Source organism: Anticarsia gemmatalis, chromosome 4 (assembly GCF_050436995.1).
Source record: "Anticarsia gemmatalis isolate Benzon Research Colony breed Stoneville strain chromosome 4, ilAntGemm2 primary, whole genome shotgun sequence".
In the NCBI taxonomy this organism is placed as follows: domain Eukaryota; kingdom Metazoa; phylum Arthropoda; class Insecta; order Lepidoptera; family Erebidae; genus Anticarsia; species Anticarsia gemmatalis.
In genome coordinates this window covers 7,169,237-7,193,580 of record NC_134748.1, presented here as the reverse complement: position 1 = coordinate 7,193,580, position 24,344 = coordinate 7,169,237, and the positions used below count along the sequence as shown (strand labels likewise).

Genomic DNA, 24,344 nt, shown 5'->3' with positions numbered 1-24,344 from the left:
GCAGGGTAACAAAACATTTGCAATCTTCTGAACCACTTTCATAACATTTATCTGCCTACAGCAAAATGCTATTAGTATTTCATGGCTTTAATCGGTATTTTTTATAAAATAGAATGTGGGCGACGATGCCGATTCTGAAGTGTAAAAAAATCAACTTAGTCATTCGTGAAAGCGGGACATCTTACCTGAGCACGACCAAAAAAATAGAGCTAAAAATGAACCGTTCGAATGAAGATATGATTAACTCGTTACTCATGACTCGCATGAGGTCGAGATACTCGAGATTCTGTTGGACAATTTGTGTGGATGTCATTGTTCGCATTAGGTATGTCATTGTTTCGTCCTAAAGAAACAGAAGAAATGTTTTCCTACGTCTTCAAATGTAATTTAAGTACTTGCACGTTTGACTAAACTTGTATATTCGATTTAAGGATGAAACGGAGGAATACTTACCGGTGTTAAGCCTAGCTACTCATGTAGCTCAGCTTATCATAGGTCCAGTTACCAAAAGATGGTTTTTAAGGGTCTTAACAACTGATCTGAATCTAGATTCAAATTTGGCACTCACAATTTACTGAAAAAACACCTTTCGTCATACTGAAAGAAGAGGAATACCCGGTGTACCCACCCTTAATTAACCGTATGAAAGTATATAGTCGAATATCCGGCATCAACAAAAACTACAATAAATATTTTAAAAACCTCCCTTACAAACTGAGGGAGCAAGAGTTTCTCCTGAAACTAATATGCAAAGTACATATATTATTGTTGTCCCACATACAAAAATCTTGCACGCGGATGAACGCAAAAGCGGGCAAAAGCTAGTTAAATATAATTTGATTCTTGACCGGAAATCTCGAGAAATACCAACTTAAGTTACAGACCAAGTGTTATAATTATTTAGAAATTTAAAATAGCTATAAGTGCACTTATAACGGCATCTTTCCGGTCTTTTAAAACGCGTTAAGATACGCAATTACATTACTCTATGATCTAGAAAGAAAATAGCACAAGCCAAGTTGCATGTTGACAATTATTAATTAATTTGTAAACTAGGGCACTACCATAGAAAATTAGCACTTGAAAGACAAGCCTAATGAGTTATGGCACGAGTCCCTACTCCCTATTAAAGTTCAATTTCTAATACTGCATGATAAAAGTACATGTACTTACGATGTATTTCACTGACTTCAAATAAAGGAGAGTCTCATTTTGAGCTGTGTATAGATATGTAACTATGTTTGTTCACGGTTATTGCAGAATATGTATCATGCCCCTTTATTAAGGCCTAGAAACTAGTGAATTACGTGGATTTAAAAAGGTTAGGTATTTAAGAAACGCAGATTCCGGTTTTCGCTATCTCAAATAGTAAATCTCCGATGAGATGGCATCTCGTAGAAATCGAGAATAGTAAAACAAGATTACCTGAAGATAGCGATTAACCAGTTCGACGAGACTTGTTAAAACTGGCTAAGAACGCAACCAGTTCTGTATACAAGTAATATTTTTGTACATGTGATCTTAAGACAGCCAACTTTAGTGGGAAAAATAAGACGATTGCAGTTTAAGAAATCACAGCACTTATGTTGAGAAACTTGATGCCGTCGTCTTATTTAGTTTTATTCCAAACAGCATATACATACCTACATACGATCCGGTTTCACAAACCTAACTTCCATCTCAGGAATTTTCCAAAGTTTCCAGTGATATTAGAATGATTCACTATTTCATCCTAATTGTTATATATTTCGCAAGAATCCACTAAGAGTATTGATATGTAGGACAGGTCATGCGATCGATAACGTATTACTAGGTACCCGGAAGTCCCCAAATACAAACACAGGTCTGACGTAAGTCGCCTTAAATAATGCAGTAAGATGGTACGACAATAACAGTCTCTCCATAAAATCAAACAAAACGTCTATGATATCGTTCACCACAAAAGGACACAGAGGTGGGCTTGAAGAGCACAGTCTGTATGCATAACAGGTTTAAGAGAGGCATAAAAGCTATATAGTATTCTCCTCGCACAAAAATCAATAATAATTATGCTATTTATTGGTATCTATAGTTATTAATATTTATGTCTATAAAAGGTTTAACGTTTTCAGACGTCGAGTTACAAAAATCGATTTGTAATACTTAAGTCAAGCGTACTTAATAAACTGGTATATACATATGTAGTGTGAGTTATATTTATTAGCGATTAAGTATATTTCCTACAGTTCTTTGGACGAGGAAACACTACCTACGTAGTTTTTGCAAAGCTCTAAAGCTGACCTCATAAAGATACAATAAGTTAAAGATCAAGGTTTTATTTAATACAAAACGTTTTTGATATGTGAACACTGCTTACTTTAGTTATTTTTCATGTTAAGTGTGATTATTTTTAATTTGGCAAGTATTTATTATTAAGTTTATCTATCGCAAGAATTTGTTCTACTGCTGCGCCTGCAGTTACATACCGAGGACTTGTTTCAAAAGTCGGTCAAGAAACTCTTACGACAGACTATGTTATTTAAGAATTACCACAGATATTTACTTGCGGTCAGACTTCTAACTTAATGACTTTTAAATGAGATTAGCACAATAACATAATTTATAACGACTCTGTTTTCCTACTTGCAGTTGTTACCAACTGTCGGAATTCATACTTCAGCGACAGTCACTCGCACATATCTACTTATTACACTGTGTATCCGCATCTTTTACGTTTGTAGTTTATTAATTATACCTCTTCCTTATTATCATTGATAAAATCGATCACTGATGTACAGTTGCCAAAAGATGTTTCAGTCATGCATATCCTCAAGTGTTAAAATACTATGTCATCCTCTTATGCAAATAAATAGCCGTTAGATTCACAATACAGATGTGTAAAGCTTGCAAAAAGCCATATCAACAATGAATTTGAATTTCATTTAAATTTTTCAGATAAATCCGATATGTTGACAACTTGTTTTTATTGACAAAACGACCACTAATTAACACAATCATTTTGAATTTACAAATTACCTTCAGCGAATATCTCCAAGGAAAAAAATACTTTTACTTCTACTCTCTACAGATTTAATTTATAGCGCTGGAGAGCTGTTCTTGTTTGTTGATTTGTCGTTTATTGGTCCGACAGATTCAATAAGGTATCTTAACGGACTTGTTCAACACATAGCAAACTTAAAGCACGCGGTCGTATAAATTCACTGTCCATAAATAAAAGTCTCACACATATCTCAGTCAGAGTACTATTAGATTGGTACATACTATTCTCATGCGCTCAATTTCTATAACTAATTTGCATAAAATAAACATCTTGACTGATGATTGGTGAAAGTTGTGTTGCGTAAAGTCTGCAAGTACGGGTTTAGATAATATGGGAGAAAATTTTAATTGCAGGTATCAATTTCGTTCCTTAATTTTGATAATTGAATGCCCGATAATTACTAAAGCTTTCTTTGTCGAGTTCGTAAATTATATACCACGTTTGGTTATCGCCATATTGTCACTATTTTAATTAAAAGAACCAGCGCTCTACATACATATATTATTAGCCTACGTTGGTAGAACTTAGTTGAACTCTATTTAACATAATACACAGTTACGTGGGTATATGCGTGTATACTGTATAGTAGTGAGTCCACAATTGCGCATAATGATGCCGAGTTGTAAGTTACACGATATAGCACAGTGCACACACATCGCTCCGTGGCTTTTGTATTTAACCGCGAGCAGGTCGTTGGTCAACGAGGTCAACAAACTAGCTCTAACACAAATAGGTTAGTAGGCGCACGATGTATTTGAACCTGAAAATAGTATTGTACTGAGATACCTCAATGTATTTACAGTGTGTGGAAATAGGACAAATACATAGCATGAAAGGCTATTCAATAAAATAAAAACGATTCTATACATAGAGCTCGAGTTCATGGGCCGCTGCCTGTTTGTATCGTGTTAAACGCTTTATGTTTCATCAATATATCGCGTGATTTCGATTATTTTTATTAAAAAGTGCATTATCTCCTGAAGACCAGATTTCGACAATAAACTTACTGAATACATGTACCTAGTGTTTACAAAAGCACAACAAAGAATACCTATCACGTTTTCATAAACCAAAAGATTTAACACTGTGCACATAGGTAGAGGTAATATGTTCACATTCAATTTTAGGGAATCTGCGTTTCTCCGTGGAAACAAGACAATAACCCAAACACTAGCCGCCATCGATAGAAATAGCAATATCATTGTAGCGTTATCCATCAAATCCAACATGAATAATGTTAAATTAAGCTGATAATGTGAGATTATGTATAGATTTGATTGCAGATTACAGTTAAAACGTTAAAGTTTGATTACATTCATATATGAATAGTGTCATAGTGTAATAGTATCATAGTGTTAAAATTTCGACGTTATCCGACTTGACAACCGAGACTTACCCTCGGTTTCTGAGGTACATTTAGCGGTAGTTTATCTATTCAATAGTGTCAAAACTCTTATAAAAAACGTTATTGAATAGATAAACTACCGTTAAATTGACTCAGAAACCGGGGGTTAGTAATTCAATAAAGTTCTTAGTTATTGAATGCGTGCTCTATCACAAACATTTCACTGCTCAACTTTTGTAACCGGCACGTTGTTCTTGTGACCTAATGGCCTGTGTTTTTACTATTAGTTTAATTAAGGAAAAGAGATTCAGGAAGCAAATCCGATATTTTTATAATGAAATGTCTAATGTGAACCTATTTCAATATTCAGCACAAAATATTTACTTAAATATATTTTACAATATCGGTAGGTAAACTTTATTTTCCACTGTCAGAATCCGCGGAAAGTTGCTTACATATTGTTGATCTGTATTTTCCCATGATACATAGAGTTGATATATTGACCCTGTGGACATAAAACGATACCTACATTATAGTTATTTATAGTAAACATTATCTTTCTAAATTAATTAACACATAAGTATACGGTAATTATAACTCTTGCTTTCAAATAACACGAAGAAATCTAGGTAACTTGTAGTCTATAGTAAGCCTAGTTTACTAACGACGGGTTATTAAGAATGGCCGTTTGAAATTAGTAATTAAGATAGGTTATGTTGATATCAGGCATTTTAAAATTAATAGATATTTCTCTCCTATTCTGTAGAACTCAAGGCCTAATCCCTTTCTCATTCTGGAATGAGACCCTTGCCCAATCGTGAGACTGTAATGGGTTTAATTTATTACATGTTTTTATTGTAGTTTGGTATTTCTTTGCAATACTAACACACTCTAGTCGCTACCCGGTGTCCAGCACATTCTGTATCGTCGAAAATAGTCGCAGGTATTAACAAATACTTATCTAAATTATTTGGTAGGTATCCCTAATGACGCGGGTAAATGCGACATTAGCTAGAATTTCACGCATAAAAATAATATCTCAGTGGTGATCTATTTTAAATCATAGGAGTGCGCAAATAGCTCGCAGTCGTGGTGGGTGATACCTCCCGTAACGTTTTGAATACATCAATTACAAAATACTTTTAGATCATTGACTTTCTGTTTATTGTCGATAATGACAATGCAATCTAATGAACTAATCGCTTATCGGACGATGAAATAAAAAAATGTGTACTTAGTGCCAAATAAATACTAACAAATAGAGGCTAGGTTCTGCAATAGAAAATATAGTTACCACAAGCGTAGGTTCTCTTAGGTAGAGTTTAAGAATCAGTAGTATAAAGATTCTTTCTCAAGGGTATCGAACACCTGGGTTAATGCAATAGTATCAATTGTATGCGGAAGCCAGAGTTAAACGCTGATTATTATTGTGCATACTGAATACTGAGAGAAATTATCATCACTTACGTAGGGACTGAATCATATTTGCACGTGGGAGGATCACGTACTTTGTCTGCTAATGGTCAGGTGTTCTCGCGTCATATAAATATCGCTATCTTACTTTAGTAGTTTATTTCAAATAAGTATATTTTTTGTTAAATAAATCTAAAAGTATTAGGTATTGTATAAGTCAACGTTAGGTAATTTGATTTCTATAGAAAAGAGAAGATTTTCAAGTAGCTGTCAGGTTTTCAGGTGTTGGTATCTAATAGTTAATTAGGAGTACAGATATAGCAGCTAATAAAAGTGCGCGACACCGATAGCGCGGAGATTAGATTTTATAATTTGCGGAATACAAGTTACGTGGACAAACACCAATGTAAGACTTAATACTCGGATAGGTTGAGTTTTCGGCTATTTCTGCTCGTCGCAAGAGGGTATAATTATAGCTGTAGACAGATATACCTACGTAAGTATCTACACCATCCTAAATATATCACGCACGTGACGTCACGAGCTATTTATATACACTATACATACATCTCGTATTATATTGTGTTATGTATGACGTGCACCTGTTTGGAATACAGATTCATATCAAGAGCTATTTGTATTTTACATACCGTATTGTTTTTGGCCAATTTAAAACTTATTTAATTGGTGCAAATTGTTTCCCGTCTACTGCTATGTTTATTTCTATCGGTAAATGGTAAGTCAGTTTTCACATGTTCCTATCTAAGTAAATCGTTAGTTATCAACAAAAAAATTAAAAAAATCGTAGTTATATAATGAATTGACAGAAGAAAACTGTTTTATGCACATGGTTAAATAGATAGCTTATTGTTTTAGAACAGTTTACTTATTTCATTATTCATCATGGCCTACTCTTTTCCTTTCCTTTCAGCTCTACTGAAAGTGCCTAGGTATAAAGTACCAATAAAGTTAATACAGTGTTAGAAAAAAGCTAACTGGTACTCGTACTGTAACTGTCAGGTATCGACTTTTTATTAAGCAATTTACTTTCTAAAAGATAACCTGAATATCACATACATACATACATGTGCCTAAGAGGTTTCAATAAAGTTGTTTGAAGATCTTGTAAATTCAAACATGTCTATAGATATTCCAGTGTGCATAATATGACCTGGGTATGCTTGTTATCCAGCGATTATCCACATGCGATTTCTAAAAGACACGTTAATATTTGTATCTATGCAAGTCTGACCAAAATAAATCAATCCGACATAGTAATAAAAGAGAAATTGATAATTGAATTTTTCTAACTGGCCGTCACCATACTAGACTCCATCAACGCGTGATCGAGGCCAGTGAAACGGTATTTAAGACTCATGAAATAAGTGAATCTGTTAACTTAACACTCCTCACACATCTCGTAAAGACAGGTATAAAGAAACAGAGTTTTGAAATCGACATCACATCACACAAACGCGTCAAGCAAATGACGAGTAACCAACATTTTAGAGAAAGTGTTGTTTTCTAAGTGCCAACTTTTCTACAGCGGCACACGTCAAACTAAATTATTTACGTACTATTTGTCATCATTGTGCCGCACATAGGTACTCTTATTTACATTTCACATTGTATTTGAAATTACCAGAGCAGTTTGAAGTTGTTCTACCAAATCATGAATTAAATTATCAGTCGAATACGAGAGCCGTAGCGTACTGTGTATGGATTTCAGTATTATTTATGTGCGAAACAGCAATTTAATTCATATCACTTACAATAATTTTGTGCTTCTTGCCACAAGCATTCGAGGGTTTACATCATAAACTCAATGGAAGGAAGTCGAATTCGAAAGCCGGATTCTTTTTTAGGTTTTTTCCCTTGCAGGAATATAGTTCGATTAAAGACTAGCTCGACCTTCTAACCACAGCTTGTGAAAAGATCCTAACAAATACCTCGACAGGTGGCTTATAAAGCTTTATGTATTTTATGTACAACTGGGAGATTCTCGCCTATCTAATTATCTCCATGGGCAAATAAGGTAGGAAGTTATAATGTAGGTAGCAGATTCGATTTTGGAAAAACAAAAATCGCGTATCATTTGCTATGTTCATTTGGGCATAGTTGAAGTCATAGACATTCTTTGGCACATGGGATCGTAAGGTACATGTAGATAATATGTTACGTTACTATGATAGGGATTCGTTTTTACGACTTCAGTCTTTAGTTTAATGGTGAATCGAGTGATACAGTATAATAAAATACCCACCCAACTCACATGCCGACGCACTTGGTGCGGAGGAGTGGCTGATATGTCGATGTCGCCTGACTCATATAAAAGCCATATTTTGCATACGAGTAGCGGGTGACGTAACCACTTATGCAATTTGCTTAAAACTTTACTATTAGGCATTGACGAAAAAGGCCACAATGAAACATTAATGACTTAACGTTAATTAGCGTTTAATTGTATACTCCAATGATATATTATTAGGATAGAACTCTCAATTATTAATATTCTATTAATGTATTTAGGAAATTTATTTTTCAATGGCAACGTACTTATATACACCTATTACGGCATTGGTAATCGTAATAATTATCATTATGAAGTATGATATAAGATCACACTTAATTTAAGTGTTATTCGGTAAAAAACCTACATAACAAAGTTATATTACGTGTACATTAAGTATTGAAGTTTTTGCAATATTACACGTTAGCCAAGACTATGGCCTCAGTAGAACCATTGTATCTGGCAACGCACATAACAAGCCCCGCCCACTCTTCACTTCCTTGTTGTACGCCAAGCATTTCAAGTAAGTAATACGATAAAATTAAAACATGAATTACAATTTTATGTAGGAGCAGTTTTATCAGATTATTATTTATATATTACTAGCTGACCCGTGCGGCTCCGCTCGCGTGAATGATTTTTTTTTACTAATACAAAGCTTAATTAATCCTTAACAACAAAATATGCTTTTTTTCACGAAAAATATTCTCAAAATTATTTATATCTCATATAACTCGCGCTAAAGCATATCTGCCATTAAAACTGTTGCCATGACAACGGAATTTTGTTAATTCAATGTCATTATAATATTGATTATTCGCGACTTCGGTGGCGAAACCTGAATTTTCCCGGGAAATGCGTCATTTTCCCGGGGTAAAAAGTAGCCTATGTCCTTTCTCGGGTATCAAACTATCTCCATACCAAATTTCATGCAAATTGGTTCAGTAGTTTAGGCGTGATTGAGTAGCAGACAGACAGACAGACAGACAGACAGACAGACAGACAGACAGACAGACAGAGTTACTTTCGCATTTATAATATTAGTATTTAAGTATTTATATATTATTATAAATCCATGGCAGTGAGCACCCTTGATGACAAACTCAGCCCACTTCCATTGATGGCATTGTTGTGAAAAGCGTATAGCTACTCATCTATGCTACTATTATGAAGAGAGAGCGAAAATATTATGAGTTTATGTTATGTTTATGAACAGTAATCTTTGAAACCACCAAACATTGATGTTTTTTGTTATATTTACAATGGGTTCCAAAAATGGGTTATGCCTTATGAACAAAAGCTTTAATGATATTATGTTTGGGAAATTTAACAAAAGTTAACCCAGGAATAAGGCCAGAATGGGGTTTTACGTTTGAGATTTTAATTAAGACCTAGTTGGTAGACACCTCACAGTCTTACCCTATAAATTAATAAAAGGTCCTAAAATTGAGTTTTTTTTAAGACGCAATACCAAAATTAGATTAGGGATGTTCTATAATAAAGTTCTCATAATGAATTATTGATAATAATTATTATGATGAGTCACTTTTATAATTATGGACCTCTTGTCGTCAGCCAGTAATTAATAAAATAAGCCTTATTTGGTCCGTAGACGTGTTTTACAGTTTTATTTGAATAAAAGCAGGTGAATGTCCTCATTTCGAAGTGGGTAGAATACAGTGCGATCATCAAAACACCTTATCATTTGAGATCGAGGTCAAGAATACAAATTCTTTAATTAGATTCCTAATTAAGCGGAGAAAAGACCCGCTAAAAGCTGTATTTTCTGTCGAAGAAAATAAAGGTAACGTAACTCAGCCTTGCAAAACACGCGGAAAAATACACCTTTATGTGTTTTTACATTCTATTGTTACATGTCGCTATTGATGTAATACTTACATTATTTGATTGCCATGGATTCACTTGCAGATCTATTGATTGATGTACTGGGTCATGTATTCTCATACGTATAGCGCCATCTCGTGGTAGTTGTATGAAGTAATGTGCTTATGTCGACGACTTGTACTATTATTTATGTGACTACATTACCGAAAGACTGCTGAAATGCTCTAGATATCTTTACCAAGAAGATGGTACTAAAGATCTGAAGAGACTCCGTCTGGTTAGTCTTATTGAGGATCTGGAAGGTAGAAGATTGTTAATAGAAGCTAGATGGTGAGAACAGCAAGTCTCAATCAAGTTCGTATGCACATACAATAGTTTAACTAGTTTTATTTAGTCCTCCCCTTCGTTTTATATCTTAAAATAGTTTGTCCCAGAATTAATTTGTGGAGTACTAACCTGCGTGCCATCTGCACGTTCAAAACTGGTGAAAAAAAAACGTATATCTGTGAAAGATAAGAATAAAGAACCAAAAACTCGGTTTTTTCATCAATTAAATAACGCATGGTACGTGGAAGGATTAAAACCAAGAAGCAACGGACCGCCACATCAAACTAGTGAGTAGAATTATTAGCGCCATAAACGTAAACAGGCCAACTGAAATAAGTAGCGCGTCATATGAAGTTTTAGATATTGGGTTCCTTGATCAACCCAGCTGCCAGAGCTCATACAATAGTTACCTTTACATACACACTCTATCGCGCATGAAATAAATAATAAAAAGGTGTGAAAGGGGAAAGAAAAGACCACGCGCCGCACTCACCAGTTGTGCGCGCGAAGACGTGAAGACCGCTCATGCTTTCCCGCACGTAATCCTATACGCTCTTAAGAACGCGCGATAGAGTGTGTCTGTAAAGCTGGCTATCGAGTAATGTTCCTATGTGTAGGAGCCAATGCATTGAACCCTTTGTCGTATAAACCATTAAATGCCTAATTGAATAGGAATCGTCAAATCAAACAACTGTGATAATCGATACAGTATATTTGGAAGACATCATAGAGGCGTTATATCCTTAACAATACAAGATACATAGTTACTGCTATAAAAAGTACGTTGTACGTACGTATCAAGTGAACAGATACCTACATCTAACACAACACTACGTTGAAACATGACTGAAAATGAAAAATACTTCAAAATATCAATAAATAGATATGGCACTTTAGAAATGACGTCATAAAATATAAATGCAAATTGAAATTATTATAATAATAATACAAGTAATTAACCATGACTACTGACACAGTAATCACAAGTTTACGTGAACAGCTCTCGATTTAAATTTCTTTCAACGTTTTCCTAAGGAGATCTAAGTATATTTCAGCATGTTTTGGCTGGAAGACTAATGCTGGTCGGAGACGAATCGCTAACTCTCCGCAGGCACCTCCAATTACACCTGAGACAAAAAAACAAATGAGCTATGACCAAATAAATAAACTATATAAGTATAGTCCGACAACTTAGTTGAGAGTTAGAGATAATAGATTTTTCTAGGTAATATCATTCATAAATAAAGTAGTTATATCAAACAGGTCTCCCTCAGCTGCATTAGCTTGCGGGTCACAAACGTTCTAGATTGTAAAAAAAATGTATACCTTCAGAAGCCTAAACTTTACATATGTAGGTACAAGGCTCTCTACAAAGATGTCGGATTATAGTTACGAAGTTACCGGACTATAATGGTATGGAGTCGAAATCCGTAAAAGAAACTCACCGTTTTGCTTCAATTTTGAAATAATTTTATCTCTGACATCGGTTTTGGGTGCGTTGAACGACAAGAATGTGCCGCGACCGCGTACACTGTTCATCAAGTGCGGGAACTCCTTCTCAAGATTCAAGAGACCACTCCTTAGAACTTGTCCAGTCTCATTGGCTAGTCCGAGCAAGTTCTCTTTCTTAATGACGTCTAACACACGTTCCAGAAGGATTAACTTTGATGGATCTCCCATCCAGGTGTTGAAAATTCTGTACGCATGCGGGGGCCTGGAAAAATTGTTTGTTATGTTTAATACGATTTGATTTCCGAATGAATCAATGAACAATAAAAATCGCAGTCTATGAGCAAATACATTTCATAATGATAATAAATATACTTTAACAATAGACTTGTCAGGAAAATCTTCAAGGATTTATTTTTTAAACAAAAAACCAGCAATGACAATACGAAGAAAATTATCAACTACATTTTTTTAAATTCCATATTTTACCCCTTATAAAAACTAATTAAAATAATGGATAAGTACTTACTTGAATTCAGATCGGAAATAGAAACCGCCTGTCAACATTTTCTTACTGAAAGTGACAAAATCAGGTGGTGTTGGTAAGTTGAAGTGTTCGTAACACCACATTTTTCCTGTCGGTCCACAACCAGTCTGAACTTCGTCGATTATCAGAGCCACTCCTTTCTGGAATTTGTAATTAACAATTGAGTGAATACCTCAAATTATTTATTTAACCAAAATAAAAAATGCTGGTAGGATTTAGAAGAAATTATGAAGTCCCGCGGCGAGATGCGCCTAAAGTACCTGGCAGTCTGAATATTTTTATTGATTATACATAATTCCTTATTTATTTGCCATGCAAAACTAGATGATTTATGGGACGTAAATGTCCTCAACCACAAAAACAAGACAATCCTTTTTGTCTGTAATATGAGTGCAGTGGCTTGATTACGTCTCACATCATTCCATGCAGTAGAACAAACTAGATAATTTGCGAATACTTAAAAATAGCATCATGAAAATTTCATCTTTCATACGTAACGCAATATGTATGTCAAGTACGTGTATTTCTATGATAACAAGCGTGTTTACACATGAACATATGAGTGAACGAGGTGATAAAGATACACTCGACCATATCACCATAATTACCTCTTGGCAAAGCCTCTGAAGAGCTTGGAAGAATTCCGGTGAGCCTTCATGATCCCCTCCTTCTGACTGAATGGGCTCTACGATCATGCCCGCCACGGGGTTGTTCTTTTTCGCATATTGTTCGATGATATCCGCTACTTGTTCGAGACACCTAAAAACATCACATTTTTAATGCAACTGTATTAAAATTATATTTCTTTATGACATTGATGTCTACCCACTATGGGCTACCTGTGAATTCATAGACCAAAATTCGAGTACAGTAAATTGTAAAGTAAGTTGTTAGAATAGCTTCTAAATAGTTACTGAATTTGGTTTCATTACACTATAAATTACATCCCGTATATATCGTTTAGCGCGATTAAAGGACAATGGTTTGTTTAATTAACGCAATGCGTTAATAAGTTCGTTACACACACGATTGAAAAAGCCTTCAGGGGCTTGAAGTAATTACATAATTACAGTAAACAATTATTCTATTACAATGTGAGTAGTTTAAAGAAGTGCATTATTATCTACACAAGGTTATACATAAAGCGTCAGTTATGATATGCTCTTGTACAAAACGATTATATCATCAATATCATAATCCAGCACTTAAGATGAAGGAGAAAGCTTCTTATTCATTAGATAATAATAATAATACGATAAGAATAGCAATAATAGATGTAATACGCAGTATTTCCTACCATTCCTCTATCAATTAATTATAGGTTGCTTTATAAAGTGACCTGGATCGGAAAACGATCATAAGGAGGTACTTTTTTATGTAGTTAGCAGCAATAAGATACTCTTATTTACCAACACATTATCGGTCTTTCGGGTAACCATAACCATAGACCCAAGCACTCAGTTTTCGAATAGCTTCATATAAGAAGGTTAAGAATGTTGTCAACTTCATTTAGATGAAGTGGAAAACAAAAAGTTAATCTTTAAAAAAACATGTGGTAGTAAAATCACTACTTTCAAAACTATAATCAAGAAATAGCTGAATGAACAGAACTTTGGATGCAGTCCTCACCTCTTGTCTTCCTGCTGGTTTTCACGTTGGAATTGATCTAGAGGATACTTATACCGCGGGAATGGCGCCACAGGCCAATCAAACGCTGGGCAGTCCAACTTATGAATCGGTTTAGATCTTGTCGTGGACAACGCACCAAAAGTACGACCGTGGAAACCACCCTGGAAATAAAGAAACAACGAACATTTTAATAGGTCTGCGATTATTGATAGATGTTTAAAATATATACCTATGTTTGGGGAAAAATTATATTTATTTGTTTTGTTTTTGGATAAACGACGCGAACAATATTATGAAAACATATTCTGCTTATTTTTTAAACTATCTTAAACAAAAGTGAGTCTGTTCGTATCATTTCTTAATCTGTATCCCTTGACTCAAGATTAAAAATACAAGTATCGTTACAAAGTACTGGTACTTAGGCCCATAGCGATGTTGAGCGGATATTAAATGTTATCGGAGCTAGTTACGTACTGGTCGGATCATCTCCACACAAAGGGGGCGCACGAAGGTCATAAGACCGACGACGTCTCTCAATACAATGTAGCCAGGACTCGTGCCATACAAATATGAATAAGGAATTTGTATTCATTAATTTATTTATTTATACCATAATTATTCATACGAAAAAGTTGATCTTTAATGAACAAAACGTTGACAATTATTATACCAGAAGAACAATGCTGTTAAAACAATGAGTCATCGTAAATAAACACTACCTTTGTTGTAAACCAGCAGCTGCTGTTATTTAAACAGCGCGACATTTTCTTTGGAAAGTTCCTATAAAGATGTTTTTACAGAAACGTCCTTGGCGAGCACATTTTATTATTGACTTATTATCGTAGTTCCATACATACGCAATAGCTCTAACTATTGTATGTTAAATTGAAATTTTGCGCATTAAAACGTGTAACGTTTTCAATTCGCGAGCATAAATTTAAACAACGAGTTTGATCACAAACACTTTACAGCAATCCCAAGACAGGCAAAATGTTAATGTTATTTAAATTATTTTACGTCTGTATATTTCGACACTTAGAATACTAGAATTATTAAAAAGCCAATTGAAATAATCTTTAGCACCAAGCACTTACTTCAAAAGACATGATAGACATCTGTGGTGAGCCGGGCGCTTGGTTGACCATACAGGAGCTCATTTCTTCTGGAGTAAAGTCTACCCTGCCTCCTCGCTGTTTGCCGCGGTACCACATGAAAACCGCCTTGTACGCATTCTCGTTGGAGCAAGATCCGCACATCATAGTGGCTACATTGTCCAGACCAGCTGGAGCGACTGACAAGAGCACGCGTTTCAGCCTCTCTGGCCAGTCGATTGCTGGGAATACTCCAAGAGCTGGCCGGTTGACTAGAGCTTTCTGAAAATATAAATATGAATATTTATATTGTGTCAAAACAAGGTGCATTGGATCGGGTACAAAATTGGGTAAAAGTGTATTAAACACCGCTGAGGACGAGGTCTTTTTCCAGCAGAGTTATAGGATTATTACGTAAAAAACAATCTTACAAGCACCCCGCAAAAATTTAAATGCGCGATGGTAAATAAACTTTTACTAAATTATGAACGTTCTTAGGAAAATAGCAATAATGGGGTGCATAAATACCAAAAATATTGAATATTATCCAGTAACATTGTCTGGCAAAGTACATTTGTACTTACAACATTATGTTCATCGTTAAAAGCGCTCAGGAGATGAGGATGGTTGTACCCGATGGGCACAGACGAGATTTGCGTGAAAGCATCCAAGAACACGTTGCCATCGGCGTCCACGAAGTAATTTCCGATACTCTTGTCATAATCGGCGAACAGTTGAACTGAATCAGCTTGCTGTAACAGTTCGATAAAATTTCGACATGATCATTTATGTACGATCTTGACCTTTAGATAAGATCAATCAGTATAGGAAACAGTTCAAACAAGATGTTCTGTTACTAGGAAAAGTCACTGATAATAACATAAACATATTATTACATTGTAACGTAACCTTTCAGAGGTGAATGGAATACTTATGATGACTTAATTTTACGTAGTCATTTTTATTCCAACCCAATCGAAAGAGTACTTTTTTAGAAAAGAAATATACCCTTGAAAATAAATCATTTTCTGTAGAACTGCAGCTTGTGATTAATACATATACCTTTCTATTGTCTTCCAACAAAACGTTTCATTGACACTCGAATGAACGAAATAGATTCGTTATTGTTAGCACAGAATGACAATTGAATCCAATAACTACCAATTGAAAACATAGATTTATTACAGGACATAACAGTTTATAGGACGAAGCAAACTAAACTTGTTTGTTTTGATCCCTTTAAATTCATACGTCAGACTCTACATAGCAATTACATAGGTGGTACGTAAAAAGTATTTATAGGTAATTGTTATATTTTTTTTATATAACGCCCAAAAATATCAACTTTCATGGGAGATGCCAATCAAAAGCCGATACTGACATGGAATCATTGTTTGGTTATATGCAACTTTTATTATTTCGCAAAAAATAATTATCAATAGGTATTTTTTCAAAACCTGATGCTATCTTTAAGACAGAAAGATATACAGTGACCGTAGTGTAGTCTACTTGCCTGGATGGTGTTCAATTCTTTCAAGAGTTCCTTTGTCCTCGGTCCAGGGACAGCTGTTTTGATGTCTGGGTGAGATGGCTCTTGCTGTAATGCTGTGGCCAAACCCCTGATATCTGGATAACATTTTGAATATTTGTAATTTTTGTAAAATATTTGTAAAAATATAGACGAAGTTTGATAACAAGGTTATTTTTTAATTTATCCTAGGTACTTTTTAACTATTCTATATTTTGGAATAAGAACTCCTAAATCAACCGGATCTCTAAGTACTCAGGTGTTTTACATCTACAAAATTTATTAAGAAAATACTGGCTGACGGATGTCTACATACATATTAAACGAAACTTGTCGTGTATGTGTTAACTAAACATTTACATATTTTGCACGGTTCATTGTAGTAGTTATGCTAACATATCATTATAATATAGAAGAGTACACCATCGACACGTTGCCGAGTTACGTAGATCTTTAAACGTTAAGATTATTTTAACAACATCTATAGCTGTGCTGTTATAAAGATTAAACATTTTATATGGGAGATAGCTCGATGATAGTGGAAAATTGTCTCCAATTCTTTAAGCGGAGATTAAAATGTCAAACTTAGAAGCAACTTCATCACATCAAAATCAAAGATACTGGGTATATAAATAATATTATCATTGTTACCATGTACTTTATTATCTAAGAAGTCATTCGTTTGATAATAAATCAATGGATTTCCTATACCTATTTGATAAACAATTTTGAATACGACTGAACTTCGCTTATTTTTCAATCACCACCAGTAACCGACCCGGTAGACTAAGTAAGTATTGGAAAAGTCCACAGCAAAAGGTTTAATTAAAGGTACCGGTAGACAATATCGTTCTAACAGAGACGTGTGGCGACGAGTGCTTCAAGGAGTGTGACATTTCCCGTGAAGAAGGAGCCAGGGAGAAATAGATACTATGATACAACAGATCGTTTAATTATCTGACTACGATTTATTCCTATTATTAAAATTGTAAGCGTGGTTCCAGATAGCATGGGCTCAAAAACACTATCTTTTTAATGTGGGAGTGATCACTATTTTTTACAGATATCAGATATACAAATTCTTATCCCGATTTAAGTAACTACATTGTTTTTACTGCTTATATAGGTACCTGGTACATAGGTTAACTATTTACAATAGCACATAAATATTCAAGTTTTGAATGAAGTTGACTATTAATAGCTTCAACGTGCAAAATACTCCATAATATATGAAATTACACTTAAAAAAAAATTGGTCTTCGGAATGGATAGACGCCTGAGATAAAATTTGTCTAAAGTGCATCTTTACGTCTTAAGTGTTATGCATTTCCACCACGAACTTTATCTATGTGGACCTCAAAATGCATGATTGATTAGGTAAATGCAAGTAAAGATAGACTTTACTATCTTTAAACCACATTCAAATTGTTTAAGAAGGCGCTCTGATTGATACGATGTCTAAATTATTTTAATAATAAATTAAGTGATTTGAATACAATAAAACTTGTACATACATAAATGAGATCAAATCAGATGCCTTACATAACATAGGCACCTGTCGGTCTCCAGAACCAAGCAGATGAAATACTCAATATGGAAGTAGATTAAATTTTGGTATCCTAAGCCATACCCTTGATTTCAAGGTACTTAACAAAATTGAATATTATTGAAATGGTGTTTATTACATTATAATAGTTTAAACGTCTGTTTCATTATGTTTACATTTTTCTACTTATGAAGTTACTGTACTTAGGTAGGTACTTTAATATTTTATTCAAACAAATAATAAGAAGATTCTGCTATCTTGAAGGTATTTGTTACATTTCTAACATTTTCCTCTCTGAAGATTGGTGCCCCACTGCCGCTGATATAATATTATATGGACACACATTTTTGTTAATTTTCTTTCTTACCTTTAAAATACAGCAAAAATTGATATCTGTTTATACATACTATCGCGTTTTTTAAATAGTTAAAGTGCTATAAAAAAATCTTTACCTAGTAGATACTTATAAAAAAATTGGTTTATAGAAAAATACACTTACCTCTCGAAACAGGCGATCTTAGACATGATCTCGATAACGTCGTGGTTACTCCGCGTAATAACATCTTCAATCACCTTACTTTATGTTATTTTTGTATAAAATTTACTATTAAACTGACGGCAGCTCGGATAATACACGGCTCTCCGCCAACGCACAGTCGTTGTTCGTTCGCGCAGCTCGCGCAACCAACTACCTATACATTTATACTATGTTTTGTCCGAACGTCAAGTTCAATCTTTGGATGTTCCCCTATTCGCCGGCGTTCTGCTCCGCACGTTGGTGGGGGCAACGAAATCGATTAACTGGAACTGAACTTAAGCTGGTCCAATACTTTTTTAATAAAAATACAGGTCCTTAAATTCAACTTCATTATATTCAAGGTCATCCATGTATTTTGTTCAATAAGCAAGTATGCGGACACAATAAATTAAAAACAACCTGAAGCCAAATCGACAGGGAGAGAGGCTACAAGGCTGTTCACACTTTTTCTGATGGACAAGGTCGTCGATAACAAACAATATAAGATAAGCCCTTTTATTCCAAACGCAACATGAGTGTCATCATCATGTTGTCATAAGGAAAGGTCTCAAGTTCGATACGTTTTATTGTCTCATTGCTGGGCGCAGATCATCTCAAAAGAGTGAGGGATTATAGGTACTTAGGTCCGCTACCCTTGCTCGCAAAAATATAAATCTAAGGCACGCTAGACTTCTTAACTTTGTGAGAGACGAAAGTCAGGCAGCAATACCACTTAGCTGTTTCCTTCTCCAATCCAAAACTCGTATTGTTAACTAGAAATCAAACCCTAAGAATAACTGATTTAATAATACACTCGCAAATTGTGCAAATATATTATATTTAAATATTTCAACACAAATAGTTACAAATATAATAAATAATATTACTAGCATACAACGTAAATTAAAAAAAATAAACGTAAGCATCTAAATGTAGGTGTCTAGTACATGACTCTACTAGATAAAATAAAATACAAAACTACCAGTACTTCTTTTCTACCCCTAATGCATCCTACGCTAAGGTCATTTATTCAGTTTATTCTAACTCGAAATATCCACATTAACAACATGATAATGACGTAAAATTCTTAATACTCTAACCCCTAGAAACCACAGAGGGTAGTTCGTTCCGATTTATTATCCCTATGTGGCTAAATAACAAAGGTAAGGTGTTTAACCACATATGAACAGTTACTTGCTAAGCTAATAGGTACTTTTACAATGAAATTGCCACTATTCAACGCTGTGGCAGTTTTTAAAGAAAAGTGGAACCGAGCTTGAAGGGTCGTCACGTAATTTCATTTCCTTGCATAAAAAAGGAAAAAAATCTTTAAAGCGTCACTGCATTTCCTTTAGAGTTTTCCGGAGGACGTCCAAATAAATACACGCATGTTTAGGTTCGAAAATTAAAGCTGGTCGAAGGCGAATACCATTGACACCGCACGCTCCTCCTAAAACACCTGAAAAATTAAACGATTTCCGAATCAGAGAGCTCCTCTAATTATTTTTATCCAAAACGTTAATTAAAACAACGACATGATATTAAGAACTTATTGGCACTGCATAGGTGTACCTATATGTAATACATTCAATAATATGCCTAGCCGCCCTGAAGTCTTTCTGAACTAAAATCTTATATTTTAAACAATATGACGCTTTCATAAAACCCTAGTCAAATAGCAGTCTAGTAAAAACAATACACCATAGCCAAGTGCCTTCAATACCCACATGGCGTTAACTTTCAGGAAATGTGATTTGCGTTTATAAACTGTTAAATTCTAAAGAGTCAATATTTAAATAGGAAAGTTGATTTACCATTTTTCTTTAGACGAAAAAGTATATTATCTCTTACTGCAGGTGTACAAGCATTATAGGACAGGAAGGTGCCCCGTCCTCTAACACTATTCACGAGATTAGGGAACTCGCTTTCAATGTCATGAAGACCGCACTTAAGCACTTTACCCGTACGTTGTACTTGCTCAAGCAAACGATCACATTGTATAACTTTCAACACGCTTTCAAGCAATAATAGCTTTCCTGGATCACCCATCCACGTATTGAATATTCTAAACCCTTGTGCTGGCCTAAAAAGATAAACAATAATCCTTTAAAATATCCGAGCACATTTTTGCACCCGGCTTGAAATGCTAGAGCGATATGTTAGTATTTGTCTCTATGTGACAGGTCATGTGATTGTAATCAGTTAAAGTCGTAAAATTAAGTAATTACATACATTTATTATTTTATTTGTATATCAACCTACTTGAATTCGTCTTTGCAATAAAAGCCGCCAGTTAACATCTTTTTACTAAATGTTATTAAATCAGGTGGTTCTGGCAAAGAAAAATGTTGGTGGCACCACATTTTTCCCGTTGGTCCACATCCAGTCTGAACTTCGTCAAAAACTAAAGCTACTCCTTTCTGGAGAAAATTAATGGAAAATTCATAAATATCGTCGAAGTGTATTACTAAGATTAATGTATAAGAAGCATTGGCAGCTTTTACTCAAAAATCTCAGCACTCTTACCTCTTTGCATATTCTTTGAAGAGCCCTAAAGAATTCAGGTGATGCTTCGTTATCTCCCCCTTCGGATTGAATAGGTTCAACTATAATTCCTGCTACAGGGCAAGATTGCTTACGCTTTTCTATTATATCGGCTACTTCTTCAAGACATCTAGAAAAATAACTAGTTAATTGTGAGAGAGGGCATGGCTAAAATCTCTGTCTAAACAAAGGAAACCTTACCTGGTATCCTCTTTAAGGTTTTCACATTTAAATTCAGTCAAAGGATACTTGTATCGTGGAAAATCAGCTAATGCCCAATTAAATGCTGGAAAGTCTACCTTGTGAATTGCTTTGGAATTAGTAAGAGACAATGATCCTAACGTCCTGCCATGAAAGGCTCCCTGCAATTAGAGAAAAGTTTACCTACTTTTCTTCCACCGAACGAATATATTGAAGTAGGCATTGGCAAAATAAAACTTACTTACTCGAAACGACATCATTGAAAGATACGGTGATCCTGGGGGTTGGTTGTTCATACATGATTTCAACTCCTCGTCTGAGAACTCTTTTCTGTCACCACGCATTTTTGTACAGTACCATATAAAAACGGATTTAAAAGCATTCTCAACGGAACAACTACCACACATCATTGTCCAGACATTAGTGAGGCCGTCAGGAGCTACTGACATCAACACACTTCTTAATTTTTCTGGCCATTCTATTCCTGGGAAAACACCCAAAGCCGGACGATTTACCATCGATCTCTGAAAAAAGTCAAATGTATGCGTATCATTAAATATTCACCGCGCTAATGCCACCCTAATAAAAAAATAAGGTCACTTAGATCAAACCTATCAGTTTGAATGGTGGTGTTGATTAAATAGCTAAACTATACCTAAGGGTTACTAAACTATACCTTAGGGTTAAACGCGATGAGAACTACGTTTTTGCATTTCGGGAATAAACAAATAAATAGATAATTGACAATGAACGAGGACTCTGTGGACTGTTATGGTCCTGGAAATAATTGCAACGAAGGAATTCATAATTTATTTTTCAGTCTCACGTATAGGGTATCCTTTTCCAACTTTCGAAGTATTGTTTATCTTTATTTTGATCTTTATGTTATTATTAAGTGGCGGCCGTAATTAATGTGAAGGAATAATTACTTACAAGATAATGATCATCTTTAAACACCCTAAGCAGTTTTGGATGATTGTATCCAAGGGGAGAAGAAGAAATCTGAGTGTAGACATCCAATAGCGTATTGCCGTCAGCATCCACGATATAATTTCCAATACTCTTATCATAATCGACAAAAAACTGTACGGCACCGGCTTGCTGGAAAATATTATTAGAAAAGACTAAGTGAGTACCTGCTGCTACGAATGCTCTGAATAATGACGTCTATTTTTGCTTTGTTTTCGATGTTGTATTTGCGTATACATTCCCATTAATTACGTAAATATAACAGTGTAAAGAGAAATTATATGCAAAGTTTACAAAGTGGTAAAATAAAATCAACCTATGGAATTTACCTGCAGACAATTTAACTCTTTCAAGAGTTGCTTGGATTTTGGGCCAGGAACCGAAGTGCAAACTTTTGGTGCACTTGGCTCCATAAAAAAACTGGACGGGACATTTTTGAAGTCTGTTAACAAATTCTTCAATGTACAGCCTGTTTTATTTTTCTATCGTATCTTACTGATACGCATCGAGAAATATTCACATCTACAGTTTGAAATGTCATACTCGCCTTTTAAGAAAGAATTTAAACACAGAACTACTTATCACAATAGATTTGGAAACAACTTACGTCTGTATGGATTAAACAAGCAACAAGTCGTAGTCAAAATATGATTGACTCCTCGAGACAGCATATTTACATGTGTAATTATTTTTAGCTACCTCAAGTTACTTGAAACACTTGTGAAGCCTAAAATAAATGTTACTTATTAGTTTATTCTGTTACCCATACTATATGTACGATCCGTGATATTTGCGTATGAGATACAGGATGTAGATATAGAAGCGATTATAACCATTCATATTTTTGAAATTCATAGGATTTATCTCATAATATATTATGGTTACCAAGTTAATGTCATAACAAAACTGGGTTCATGCTTTAGCAGGATCCCTCACATGTAATTATGTAACTCTCGCCAATTTAATATACCGTAAAACGGGGTGAATAGAAACAATTTTCAACTTTGTCCTAAAAATTTGTTGCGAATAACTTGTTATTTTTATTGTCGGGTTATTTTATATCATGTCCGGCGCCATGAAGAAAGAGCTAAAACCATGTTTGTCGAAAAATATGGATAATTTTACGATATTTCCTTAAAAAAATGGTCAATTTCTATTCACCCAGCGATAGGGGTAAATCGAAACGACCAAAGGGGTGAATAGAAAAACTGTTAGGGCTGCCAAAGACGACTTATCCAACATGCTGAAAAGGGAGGTTGTGTGTTTCAAAATTGAAATAACCGTTGATAATTACACAAGCTGACCCGCACAACTTCGCTTGCGTCACATAAGAGAGAATGGGTCAAAATTGTCCCCGTTTTTGTAACATTTTTCACCCGTACTCTGCTCCTATATGTAGTAGCGTGATGATATATAGCCTATAACCTTCCTCGATAAATGGACTATCTAACACTGAAAGAATTTTTCAAATCGGACCAGTAGTTCCTGAGATTAGCGCGTTCAAACAAACAAACTCCTCAGCTTTATAATATTACTAGCTGACCCGCGCAACTTCGCTTGCGTCACTTAAGATAATCATAATTTTCCCCGTTTTTGTAACATTTTTCACTGTTTCTCTGCTCCTGTTGGTCGTAGCGTGATGATATATAGCCTATAGCCTTCCTCGATAAATGGACTATCTAACACTGAAAGAATTTTTCAAATCGGGCCAGTAGTCCCCGAGATTAGCGCGTTCAAACAAACAAACAAATAAACAAACTCTTCAGCTTTATAATATTAGTATAGATAGTATATAGTATAGTATATAGTATATAGTATAGATTATTAGTATAGATTTGTATAGATTAACTCAAAAAATAAAACAAGATAACCTAACTAACTTTCATACTATATGCAGTAGTTTGCCGTTATAACTTTGATACAATGATAATTGTGAATTTCAGAACATTAATAACTATTAATTTTTCATTGTTTATGTTAATTTTGTTTACAGTTTTTGACAACCCTATTTATTAATCTCTATTGACCCCTCACTCGTTTCTATTCACCCCTTACGCGTTTCT

General features: G+C 34.7%; 2 protein-coding genes across 2 annotated transcripts; both read right to left on the bottom strand.

The window, feature by feature from the left end:
* Positions 1-10,957: 10,957 nt before the first annotated feature.
* On the bottom strand, positions 10,958-18,766 carry LOC142972376 (4-aminobutyrate aminotransferase, mitochondrial-like). Its single transcript, XM_076113452.1, has 9 exons — positions 18,550-18,766; positions 16,490-16,602; positions 15,561-15,728; positions 14,980-15,258; positions 13,886-14,046; positions 12,865-13,015; positions 12,239-12,396; positions 11,706-11,974; positions 10,958-11,387 (listed from the first exon to the last, which is right to left on the bottom strand). Exons 1-9 carry the CDS (start codon positions 18,611-18,613, stop codon positions 11,269-11,271), a joined length of 1,482 nt encoding a protein of 493 aa, XP_075969567.1. The 5' UTR covers positions 18,614-18,766; the 3' UTR covers positions 10,958-11,268.
* Positions 18,767-19,896: 1,130 nt separating this feature from the next.
* Positions 19,897-23,023, bottom strand: LOC142972680 (4-aminobutyrate aminotransferase, mitochondrial-like). The gene is made up of 9 exons (XM_076113971.1): positions 22,889-23,023; positions 22,611-22,723; positions 22,246-22,413; positions 21,558-21,836; positions 21,313-21,473; positions 21,094-21,241; positions 20,830-20,987; positions 20,382-20,650; positions 19,897-20,026 (listed from the first exon to the last, which is right to left on the bottom strand). The coding sequence occupies exons 1-9, from the start codon at positions 22,950-22,952 to the stop codon at positions 19,905-19,907; spliced, it is 1,482 nt and encodes a 493-aa protein (XP_075970086.1). The 5' UTR covers positions 22,953-23,023; the 3' UTR covers positions 19,897-19,904.
* Between the last annotated feature and the right edge of the window lie 1,321 nt (positions 23,024-24,344).